The 13290-nt window shown below is 39.9% G+C and overlaps 1 protein-coding gene across 1 annotated transcript in view; it reads left to right on the top strand.

Moving 5' to 3' along the window:
• ENTHD1 (ENTH domain containing 1) overlaps window positions 1–7705 on the top strand; it is a gene marked incomplete at both ends in the record, with an annotated part of 127102 nt that extends 119397 nt beyond the window's left edge. Inside the window, 1 exon segment of the mRNA XM_081310942.1 lies at window positions 7104–7705. Coding sequence (XP_081167068.1) covers window positions 7104–7705 — 602 coding nt within the window.
• Window positions 7706–13290: the final 5585 nt, after the last annotated feature.

Below are 13290 nucleotides of genomic sequence, written 5' to 3'. Positions count from 1 at the left end.
CTGGCTGGTTATATTTTAGTGAATCTCAAATATAAGAAGGAGGCTCTGAAGGCAATCACCTAGTACGCCTAGGAGCAGGCTTGCTGCAGCAGCCTCGTTGACCTCCTGATACTAAATAACTTCCTGGGACAGCCTACTGCTTCTTCTCCATTTAAGTTATTTGTCTGTAGCTCAAGCTATTATTTTAAGGCATTAGCTATTTTATCATACACACTAAAAAAAAAAAATAGGAGCTAGTGGATGCTGAAGCCAGATGTGGTAGCAGATAGCTTCCATCACATTCTCAGAATCCTCAGCTATAGGAAGTGAGTTGGGCTACACTGGACACTTTCCAATTTTTTTGGAGGGAATAAAATCTGTTCTATCCTCATGAGAGACAGTGGTGGGGCTTCCTGTGCTTCTGCAGGGTGGTCCTGGGGTAGTTCTTATAGCTCTTTTTCAGTTCACCCTTGCTAGTGAAAGAAACCAAACAACACACACACACACACACACACACACACACACAAGTCCTGTTAGCCATGCCCTTTTCCTTTGTGTCTATAAAAGGTTTCAAAGCCAGAACAATTAGCAATTTCCCCTAAAAGAAATGAGTAAATTGGTAGAAAACCATTCTGTAAAGTGTACTAGCTAATGCTGAGCTACTGGCCAGACAGGCTGAGAAGCACCTGTAGAGGAGAGGGAAAGGAGGCCTCAGCCGCACCCCTCAGGGCTCCTGCCTGTCAATGCAAGGGCAAGAAGATGCCCAGTTGCTTTTTTTAAAGAAGGAAATGAAATTTACTTTGTAGATAAGTGAGAAAATTCATCTTTAATCCAATAATCCATTTTCCCCAATAAAAATTTGACATAAATGGTTTAGAAGCTTCTTTAATCTATTTCTCTTATGTTGCTTATTTATAATAACGTTAAAATTATCAGATGATAAACTGTCTAAAAAAATGAGATCTAACTCATTCTATAAGATGCCCCTTTTAAACTGTATAATTTAGTATTTTTGGAGTATTTTCAGAATTATTCAGTCATCATCACTAATTACAGAATATTTCATCACCTCAAAAAGTCCTATACCCATTATTGGCAGTCACTCCCTGTTCCCGTTCCCCTTCCCCCAGCTCATGGCAACCACTAATCTACTTTCTGTTTCTGTGTAGGCCTGTGCTGGCCACTCACATACATGCAGTCATTCATGCACTCTGGCCCTTTTGTCTGGTCCTTCACAAAGCATACTGTTTTCAAAGTTCATCCATACTGCAGGATGTATCAGTACTTCATCCTTTTTTATGGACAAATAAAATAATACTCCATTGTATACACCTAAACATTTTTGTTTATCCATTATCAGTTGATGGACTTTGGCTTGTTTCCATTTTGTGGCATTATAAATAATTCTGTGGTGAACATTTATGTACAATGTTACTGTGTGTGTGTGTGTTTTGCTGGAGATTGAACCCAGGGCCTTATGCATGCAAGGCAGGGACTCTACCAACTGAGCTATATCCCCAGCCCACAATGTTACATTTTTAACCACAGAAAATAGAATAGTTTAATTTGTATGTATAGTTAACTTGATAGTCATTACATACAGCTAGAACACTAAAGACGGTTAACTGGGGAATGAAAGAACCCTCTGTTGTACAGTGAACTTTCTAAGTATTTTGCCAGCCAGGGGCTTGTTATGTTCAGAAAACTTTATATTTATGGCTAACAAGGGTTTATAAAATATTTCTAGAGGTTTATTTGTTGTTTCAGTTTGGGAGCACAATTCTTCTAAATGCATTTTAAATTAAACACTGTAAGATCTTAATTGGTCCAGTATTATTTATAAGTTAAAAGTTAAAGGGGGCTGGGGATGTGGCACAAGTGGTAGCACGCTCGCCTGGCATGCGTGCGGCCCGGTTCCATCCTCAGCACCATATACAAACAAAGATGTTGTGTCTGCCGAAAACTAAAAAATAAATATTAAAAAACAATTCTCTCTCTCTCTCTCTCTCTCTCTCTCTCTCTCTCTCTCTCTGTCTCTCTCTCTCTGTCTGTTAAAAAAAAAAAAAGTTAAAGCTGACATACCAGTCCTTGGAATGATCTTATCAGTGCCGCCTTCCAGCAGGCTCAGCAGCAGGCCTGTGTGTGTCACACAGGGAGATCGTAAAACCTGCCTCGGTGCATCTTGCTTGCAGTGTTTGCTGCCTGTCATCTCTGTTGAGTGGGCTGTATGGAAAGGATGAAGTTTAGCGAGATGCCCAGACCACTCCGCAGGAGCCAGAGAAGGGGGATCAAATGGTGCAGAGATGCATCCCAAGAGCAGGGTGAAGTGTGGTAAAGCTGTGTAGTGTTTGGAAACAAAAGTCAATTGGTGTGCGGCAATTAGAGACAAATGGTTTATAAGTGCAAGTGCCATACATCCTGGGAATCAAGCTGTAGAAGCACAGACAATGACAAGCCCTGACCACAAAGGAAGAGAAAGGTGAACATAGAGTAGAAAACAGTGGTTCTCCAAGTTCAGCATACCACAGAGACACCTGGAAGCTGGTTAAAATTCAGTTTTCTGGGCCCAACCCTCAATTTCTGTTTTCATAGGTCTGAGATAGGGCCAGAGAACCGCATTTCAAACAAGTTTCCAGATGCTGCTGCTACATTCAAGAACCACTAGCATAAAGTTAAGTCAAGATTTTTAGTCGTAGCATGCATCCATCACTAACATAACTATTAACTCTTTGTATATGATAGCACTATATTAATATTTGGCTCAAAATTGTCCTCTTGACCTATTTAGAAATTTCTTCTTAAATCCTTTCTGACCAGAGTGAACACAGATTCCCCTCTTTCTACAAGTTTCTTGGTATTCTAGCAAATATGTTTTTTTTAAAAAAATTCTTGGGGGTAGGGCTGGTATCAGGGATTGAACTCAGGGGCACTCAACCACTGAGCCACATCCCCAGCCCTTTTTTTGTATTTTTTTAAGAGACGGGTCTCACTGTGTTGCTTAGCACCTCACTGTAGCTGAAGCTGGCTTTTAACTCGTGATCCTCCTGCCTCAGCCTCCCGTGCTGCTGGGATTACAGGCATGCACCACTATACCTAGCACAAATATGTTTTAGATCCTGGAATCTTGGGATCTATTCAAGGACATACAGATCTGCCACCTAATGCATTAAACACCCTGCCAGAGTCATTCAGTCTGTGTGTGAGCTCTGTGTCAAGAAACTTACCATTTCCCAAAGCAGCGTGTTTCATGCATGAAAAATGATGATGTTTAGAAAGTTTTATTGTATAAAAATTGGGCTAAAACATGTTTTCCTATATCTTTCATATATTGATCACAGTTCTAAAGGGACAATAGGATAAACAGATGATATTGCTAAGGTTTTGCAACTATCTTCAAATAAACACAGTCTCTCATTCTTTGTCCCACATTCTGTTTCAGATAAGGATTCGTGAATCTTTCAGCCATTCCTTATGAATAAGATGTCAAATGCACTTGTCATCCTGGTTACTTGCCTTATAAATTTACATCCAAAATTTAATATAATTATCTATTAGAGAAAAAATTATAAGATAGTAGAATGGTATGGCAGGAGAATCTACTGGTTAAGATCATACACTTTAAGATAAAAGAGTTACTTGATTGGAATCTTGTTTCTACTTCCTTTTAGCCTTGTGATCTTGGGAAATATTTCTAGCCTCTTTGAGAGTCCTTTGCCTCATATTTAAAATGATATTCCACGTCAGTGCTTATTAGTCTGTGTTCGTTGATGTAACAAAATACTTACGGCTGGATACTTTACCAGTAAAAAAAAGGTTTGTTTAGCTTGCAGTTTAGAATATTTAAGAGCACAGCACCAGCATCTGCTTGGCTCTGGCACCAGCCCCCTTGGCAACCTTACAACGGATGGATGGGATCATTGCAGGGACACATGTGAGAGCGAAGGATCACATGGTGAGATAGGAAGCCAAAGAAGGATCTGGGGTCAGCCTTTCTCTTTTATAACAATGCACTCTTGTGGACCTGACCTGGGTCCTATGAGGACCACATTAATCCCTTCCAAGGACAGCACTGCCGGATGACCTGACCACTTCCCACTAGGCTCCTCTTCTTAAAGGTTCTATCACCTCTTACATTGCCACCTGGGAACCAAGCTTCCAGCAATGAACCTAGGGGAAAGAAACCACAGCCAAACTGTAGCAGGTGCTAAACAAAGAGAATTAGAAAACATTTATTTGAAAAGTAGTTAAATCCTTAGTCTTTACCTTGTCAGAGAGGTGAACGATTACCATGAATACCTACCCACCCCTACAGCTCCTGGCAAAGTCTGCAGGTTTGTTTTCTGGAGAAAGTCTGTGAAATGAGACATGCTAGGGATAGTTGAGGGTGAGGGTATACTATAACCAAGCCTCAGTGGCACAAGCCAACTCACTGCCGAGCCTCAGCCCCTTCTCCCCACTGGCTCCACACACTCTGGTGACTGGACCTTTACCCTCCAGGCAGGAGAACTCTTCTCAGAGGAACCTAGCTGGCCTTGGAGGAAGGAACCAAAGATATTGACATGCGTAGTTCCCCAGCAAGTAACCCACCCAGGGGCTCTACCCCGAGCTCCATGTTCTTTCTCAAAGCTTCCCTCCAGTTTTTGAATCCTTTATTTTCCATCAGACGCAGAAAAGGAATGCCAAACGTCTGAAAAAGCTTCTCACATGGAAAAGTGAGGCAAAAAACAAAGAAAAATAACTTGGAGGAAGCAAGTTACACCATGAAGGGAAAAGAAAACTTTTTTAAAACCATAACAGCAGAAATGAAAACCTCAGTGGTGGGATTGGGAGCTAAAGTTGACAAGAAAATAGAGCAAAGAACAAAGGTTAGGAAAATTAGAAAACCAGTTTAAGAGGTCTGACATCAAAATAAGAAGAAGTTCAGAAAGAACAGAGAAAACAATTAAGTTATTGAAGAAAATTTTTTGAAGCTGAAGGAAACGAGTTGCCAGTTGAGCGTCCACCTCCACTTGACCACCGTGAAGATCTCGCCATAGGGCACCGCACTGGGGCTCCAGACACCAGCCACGGAGGAAATTCTCTGGTACCTCAGAGATAAAGGAAATTTAGACAAAATCATAACTAGAATGGTTCCAACTCCTGAATAGCAATACAGGAAACAAGATGATGAACCATGGCCTTCAGAATTCTGAAAGAAAAGGGATTCTTTATTAAGCACGCTGTCATTAAGCTTAAAGTTAGAATTACAGACCCTTTCAGACAGGCAGGTGCCTCAGCCTTTCCCCCTCGTGCATCTTTTTCAGCGACTCCTGGAGACGGTGCTTCAGCACAGTGAGGCTAACAGAGGAGGAGGAGGACGTGGGATATACAACGCAGGGCGCCAGCTGGGGAAGATGGTGAAGGGACATGTCAGATGACAGCTGTGATCCAGACACAAAGCACACCTAGTTCAGAGTGCAGCAGTGCGACTCAGGACACACGCACTCACTCGAGACTTTCCTCGTTGACGTGCCACTGGCTTGGGCAGCTTTTTAACCCAAGGATAGAATGTCTGCTGGATGAGCCTGACCTAGATTCTTGAGTGTGCTTGGCTTGGCCTGACCATGCGCTGATGAAGTTCCTGCTTCCATTTTGTGTCCTGCTGCTACACCAGCTGAGAATACTTGTTTCATCCAAAAAAAAGTTTCTTATGATTGGCATTTTGCCTGAGAACTGGAGATAGGCTGCAAAGGGCTTTGAAGCAAAAAATAGAGAGTAGCTGCCTGCCCCTGACCATATTTTTATAGAGTTCCAATTTACTTTAGAAGGGACATGAATATGAATAAATAATAAAGATAATCATGTGTGCTAAGAGGTAGGCATCTGTTTCCCTGTTCTGTGATGTGCACTGAATAAGTCTTTTTTTAAATAGCAAGTTCAGAGTGAGTCGCAAAGACTTGAGAAATGGATTTCACCAATTTGTACCATGTATCTATAAAGGAATGCAAATACATATTGCAAGAAGAAAACGTTTAGGAATGTTTAGAAAACACTTGAATAAGATACCAAAGAGTTCTCAGAATTTTAAACGTGCTGATGGACATTGCTAATCTCCTAATGGGAGGCACAGGTACAATTTCCCATTCCTGATGCACTAGGAAGCCCAATTTTCACAAAATGCCTAACATCTTCAGGAACACACTGTATCTCAGAACGGTTTGAGAAATAATGATTTGTAATGAAGTGTGAGAGAAAGTATTTAACATGATTTTGCACAAAAGGAAGTCATCTTTTTCTCGAATCTTTAATTTTACAGAAAACAGGTTGAGAATACTTTTTGTTACTTATAGTTTCCTGGTGAAGAAAATTATCATAGCTGTGTGTGAAAGTAATCAGGATGTCAGATAAGTCGGACTCCAGTCTTGACAGTATTTGACCATAAAAGAAAAAGATTAATTTCTCTAAATTTTGTAGCCTTGTAATAGTTGATAGTTCATTTTATCATCATAATCTCTTCAGGGGAAGAAAAGATGAAGGACTAAGTTCCAGCCTTCGCAGAGTTTCTACTTTAAATACCAGCTTAAAATGCTGTCAGTAAGAAGGGTTTAATACTTTTCTTTCTCTGATGAAGTTTATAATAGTATAAAAATATGTTGGGCAGGATTTGGGAGTCAAGATGAATGTTGATAATTCTATTTGGTGTTTATTTCCATGGTATTATTTATTTATTTATTTTCGTTGTAGTTAGATACAATACCTTTGTTTTATTTATTCATTTTTATGTGGTGCTGAGAATCAAACCCAGGGCTTTGCACATGGTAGCCGAGCGCTTACTGCTGACCACAACCCCAGCCCCTCCATGGTATTATTGTAGCTTTCTCACCAATACCATGTATCTCAACAATACTGTGTATAAATATATGTGTATGTACATATATTATTTATATGTATATACACATACATACGTACATTGTATATTTTCTCAGTTTCCTGCTTTGGATTTTTAAGGCTTATTATAAATATTTAACTTTAAAATTCTAAGTAGTTAATATTGAGATTTTCTTGGTAGGCTTTTACATTATAGAATTATTCTAGCTATCACTCCCATTTGTTTATTACATATCTTTCTCATTTATACATTTTAGTTCCAACTACCTCTGAGGGAACATCTTCCTTTTCTACTTTATCCGTGTCATCTCCTGATTTGAACTCTCCAGAGAAGTCAGTTCGTCACTTCTCCCCGACCTTGCCTGGATCTTCCTTGTGGACTTTGTCCCACCAGCAGTCACGTTCTGCCTCCCTTCAACATAAAGATAAGACAGCCAAGGCTCAACAACATTTTGCTCCCAGTGGTCCATTGTTTTCTGATGAAGAGGAAAATGACAGCTTCAATCTACTAGAAATGCTTCCAGATAACTCTGATTCTGCTAAGAAGACAAGTCATATTTCCAGGAGTAATTGGGTAGAGTTCTCTGCCCAAAATGTAGACTACTCCTGCTCTGTCCCCTGTTCTAGTTTTCAACCAACCAAAGGCTTGCCTAGGGAACCCGAAGCAAAGAGTTCCATTAAAGTTCTCCTAGGGGATGTAAAAAGTGCAGTAGTTAGACTACATGAAGATCTGAGCACGGTGATAGAAGAACTCAATGTCATCAGCAGCCATCTCATCAGCATGAGTGGGAGTAGTCTGCAAACCAGCAAATCTTTGGAGGACCCCCAGTCTTCTGAGGGAAGTTCAGATCAAATCTAATCATCTCAGCTCACATTTTGATAGAATTCGGTGGTTCCACGTCTCAAAGACTTACATTAGCATTTTCTAGATTCCCATAACCATGGGAAAAAAGTAATGGTTTAATTTCTCCTTGCTGGGTTTATTAACAAACCAGTAAATTCATTTGGGTGGTTTATTTTTTAAGAGAAAGAAGTCACTTTGATAATTTCAGATTTAGATACTAATTCATTTGAAACTGAAGAGAATTTCATTCTTTATCTCAAAATTGGGGAAACATTAGTGAAAGTTTTGGCAAGACTTCAAACTGCAAATAACTACTTGAAAGCTCTTGGATAAGTGAGTGGTAAGAAGCCTCTCACTTCCCAGCTGTGTGGAGTCCCACTGTTCACATGCCTCTGCCAGGACCTGGGAGGACTGTATTGGAGCGCACCTCTCACATATTCTCTTGCAAGTTTCAAGTCCTACAAACCAAAGGCCAGAAATCTCCCTTTTCTTCTCTCAGATGTCAGTGTTGAGAGCTAAGTTGAAAAAAGTAGGATGTGGGACAGGTGCTTTGTTGTTAATATACATTTCAAAGTGAATTCAAGCACATACTTTTTTCTTCTATTTCAGAAAATAAATTTGTTTTTTTTTTTCACCTTATGTATATCTTTTTAATTTATTAAGACAGTCTTTCAAATAGAAACGTCTCAATTATTTATGGACAAAATGACCTAGTTTGGGGATTCTAGACTAGTGATTCCCAACCCTGCTGTACATTAGAATCACCAAAGAAACTTTGATTTTGTCTCATATTTGTTTGAGAGAATAGTGCAATTACCAACTCAAGGCTAAAAGAATTCCTGACCTTTGAAGAAACTTGGAATATTTTAAAAAATATACTGATGCCTGGGTCCTTCTCCCAGTCACCCAGAAACTGATTTTCATCATGCAAATTAAGTTAGGTATAGAGGGAACTGTCAGTGCAAAGACCCCAAGATGATGGGAGGATGTTTGGCCTGTCTAAGGAGTGGCAAGGATCCCAGAGTATCTGGAGTAAAATGAACAAGGGGGACAGAAGTAGGAGATTTGAGGTCATAAAGCAAAGAGCAGGGTATGGTACCAGATGATAGAGGTTCTTGAAGACAACTGCTAGAGATTTTGGCTTTTGTTCTGTGAAATAAAAATTATAGCCAGGTGCAATGGCACATGCCTATAATCCCATGGCTCAGGAGGCTGAGGCAGGAGGATCATGAGTTAAAAGCCAGCCTCAGCAAAAGTGAGGCATTAATCAACTCAGTGAACCCCTGTCTCTAAATAAAATACAAAATAGGGCTAGAGATATGGCTCAGTGGCCGAGTGCCCCTGAGTTCAATCCCTGGTACCTTAAAAAAAATTATAGTGGGTTTAGGGTAGAAAATTACATGCTGCAATATAGATTCTAAATGATCACTGGCTTTGGCAGGAACAGGGAGTGAGGCAGGTAATCCACTTAAATATTTTGAGTATCCAGAGAGGAGCTTATACCTCAAAAATGGGGAGGGCATTGTGAAGGTGAGCAGGATTAGCTCTGGGATTCAAGGGAAGAGTCAAGGATGAAGTCAAGGTGATTGGATTGAGCAACTAAAATTCAAGATGATACTGCCATTGACTGAGCTAAAGAAGGCTATGGGTGAAGAAAATTTTGATTTTTCCCCTTTGAATTTGTTAATTTCAGGTGTCTTTTAGATAACCAACTGGAGGTATTAGTTAAAAACTTAGATGTGAAAGTTGGGTTTGAGAGAGGTCTACAGTGGAAGCTGGGAGTTAGTTGAAGGCCTGAGCCCTGGGCCGTGGTAGCATAAAAGATCAGGAAGAAGTTAAGAATCAGTGAAGGAGGCTGAGGAACGCACCACTAAGGTAGGGGCAGAACAGTATGCAGCATTTGGAAGCCAAGATAGTACGTTGGACAGTGAACTCCATATGCCCTTTCCCTAGGTTCACAAATTGTTTTCCCATGTTTGTTTTAGCTCCTCTCTTGCTAAACAAGTTTATGTCTATAAACATACTGTATGTAGGGCTCCGTATATACTTGTGTACCGACATATTTTGCCAAGCCATTTGAAAGTAAGTTTCAAACATTGTGACATTTCATCACCAAATACTTCAACGAATCACATGAATAAGGGTAATTGTTTTCCAACCTACCTTGCAGTTAAACAATTCTCCCTTCAGCTGTGTAAAATCATCCCATCTGGTTTTTAATTCATTTATTTTATTGTTCATTTCTAGAATTCTACACGGTTCTTTCAAAATTTGCTATATTTTTCATAGGTCAGAATTTCTTGCAGGTATGTTCAAGCATATCTTTACGAGTGAGTATAGTAAGAAAATTAGTATAGAATCCTTACTTGTAAGAATAACAGATTAACTTGGGGGTACTCTGCTAGCAAACTAGTAAGAATGGTTTATTCATTTAAACCTATACATTTTCTTTTACATGGCTGTATCCCACAAAATTTTAAAAATTGAAATAAAATTCACATAATATGAAATCTACCCTTTTAGTTATACAATTTGGTGGTTTTTAATATATTTATAACATTAAGCAGCCATCACTACTACCTAATTTCAGAACATTTTCATCACCATAAAAAGATTCCAGCAGGACATGGGGGCACACACCTGTAATCCCAGCAGCTCAGGAGGCTGAGGCAGGAGGATGGCGAGTTCAAAGCCAGCCTCAGCAACTTAGTGAGATCCTGTCTCTTAAAAAATATTAAAAAGGGCTGGGGATGTGGCTGAGGGGTTGAGTGCCCCTGGATTTAATCCCTGGTACAAAAAAAAAAAAGATATCCCATACCTGTAGGCAGCCTCTCTGCCCTCCTCCTTCCCCCAAGCCTTTGGAAGCTGTAAACATTACTGTCTCTTGTCATGGATTTACCTGCTTTGGATATTTTATATAAATGAAATTGTACAATGTGGATTTTTGTGTCTAAATTATTTCAATTGACAATATTTTGAGGTTCATTCATGTTGTAGCACATATAGAAACTCATTTTTTATGGATGAATAATATCTATTGTACAATCTCCACATTTTGCTTATTCATTCATAAGCTGATGGAGATTTGGGTTCTTTATAATTTTTTGCTGTTACAAATAATGCTTCATGAACATTTGTGTATTTCAGTTCTCTTAAATATATACCTAGGAGTGGAATCTGGGGTCAGAATGGTTTACTCTTTTATAAGTTTAACTTTTTGAAGAACTGCCAAAATATTTTTCCAAGTGATTGCACCATTTTATAATAAGTTCTGATATATAATATTTTCATTGTCCTTTGGCTCAAAATATATTCTAATTCCTATCATAAAGAAATGTAGAACAGCCTGATGAATAGGACCTTTGTGCCTTAAAGTCACAGAGCAGAAGGCTCCATCAAGGTCACCTAGGCCAGCATTTCCCACACATGGGCACCCACCTCTGCCCACAGCTGGTAGTGCTGCTTCCCCCCAGGACGAATCACCTACATTCCCAGTCTTAGGCCTCCTCTCTAGTTAACCTGAACATGACCTTATTGCTAGTTCTTTTTGTTCTGATAGTTAATAAAATAAATACTGTAGGGCCACCCCCTGGGGGAAAAAAAGAAATGTAGAAGTTTATTTCCTAATTTTCATACACACCATACTCTTGGAACTAACACCTTAAGTTTTTGTGGTTCTGTATTTGTTATCTGTTGTTTCTGCTAGTTTATGCTTCTGGTGTGATGTTTCCTTGTGAGTCTGCTTATTTTTAACTATGTGTTTGTCAAGATACTTGAAAAATTAGTTGTACGAATAACACAAGAACCTGGTTTTTGCTTCTGCCAAGTGCCTGGTGTACCACCATAATGGTTAGGTAAATCAAGATCATGGCTTGAAGTTCTCCAGAATGCCCAGGTTAATCCCTGGCATTATGAGACTTAAATTTCTCATCAGGTGTTGAGTTACATTTATTCTTACTGGATAGCCATTGGATATCACTTTATTGTAAGGAGTATTTATGTTGGACATCTTCACACCTGTGTGAGGTGACTTCTGTTCCTGTTGTCTTTCAAAGTCACCCAAAAGGAAGTTTGAATTTATTAGACTCAACAAATGTCTTTAGGGGAAAGGCATTTGTTGAGTCTAATTGTGCTCATTGACCTAGCAGGTCTCTGTCTTTTTGAGTACATACCACCAGGCCCTGAGAGCGTGGTGGGCACAAAACTAGATATAGTGCCTGTCATCAGAGAGCTTGAGTTCTAGAGTTTTGGAGAAATTCAACAGATGAATCAAATTATCCGCCAAAATGTAAAAGTTTAATGGTTCTGTGGAGGATGTTAAGATAAGGAAATTTGGGGAAGTTTATCTAAGGAAATAGCCTTTGAGCTGAAATATAAATTCTAGGGTTATTGAAATAAGTGCACTGGTAACAGGTTGGGCAAGTCAACTTCTTCCTGAGTTAAAATAGAGAGTGAAGTAGGGGTGACACCCAAAGACCTCTTCTGCTGGCTTTCTTCACACACCTGAGCTCCCCCAGTAGATCCTCACGTGGTAGTGGGGTGTGCTCTCCCCTTCCTTTGCTGACTCTAGGACTTCAGTTGTACATTGCTGAGAGCAGGGACTATGAAGACAGCCAGAAAGAGGATCCCCCCCCTCCCTCCCCACCTGCTGCACTGGGGCTCTTGAACACTCACAGAAACCCCACAAATAACTGGGGCAGCAGACACAGGCCTTTGAGAAACTGCCTACTGATGAGGTGCTTACTGCACGCACATAGTCACTTCACGTTTTCACTTGGTTTTACATAGCTCATGTTTTAATACAGTCATTTGTTAATTAGTATAATTAACAAGCACTTATTTGAGTTTCTGTTTAGCCAACTCTATTAAACAAGTAGAACAAACTTGGCTTAAATTGAGAGTGGGTATATTCTGATTGACTTTATAATTATTTCATATTTAAAATACTTCATTAGCTGTTATTCTCTTAAGTATTTTCCTTTGAACTTGAGGATCCTATTATAGGACAGTTATAAAAATATTTTACAGTTTACTTACTGTCAAATTATTCATGTGTTCATTCTTTAGATATTCATTAAGTGCCTGCCATGAGCAGGCAATTTTTAGACACCCAGGACCCAGTAGCAACAAAACAATGTGCTACCTGTCTTCAGGGTTACAGGTCAAGGGCGATACAGATGGATGGGTGAGTCATTTTAGTGTGTTGCATGGCACCTGTGGATTTGGGGAAGCACAGGATGACGGGCAGGGTCAGTAAAGAGCCACATCCAGTTCTGACTAGACGCCAGGGAAGTCCACACAGAATTCTGAAGGACAAGTGGGAGCTGGAGTCAAGGCACAAAGAGAACTTCCTGGGTGGAGAAGACAGCATGTCCAAAGCGGGAGCACAAGAACAGGGGGGCATGAGCCCATGGTCGGGCAGTGGGGCACCGTAGCTTCAGGCGTTACGCAGTGACTCTGGGTAGTGACTGGGCAGCTTTACAGACTCCATAAAAGAAAGACTGTGTGACAAGTAAATGGCTCGTATGAAAATAAAATGTCATAGGAATCAGGAGAGGAAGGGTTTCCAAAATCCATTCACAAATTGATAAAAATAGACC

Source organism: Spermophilus citellus (genome assembly GCF_964194105.1).
Source record: "Spermophilus citellus genome assembly, chromosome: 10".
In the NCBI taxonomy this organism is placed as follows: Eukaryota; Metazoa; Chordata; class Mammalia; order Rodentia; family Sciuridae; genus Spermophilus; species Spermophilus citellus.
The sequence above is the reverse complement of the archived record's forward strand: the minus strand, read 5'-3'. Positions and strand labels throughout refer to the sequence as shown.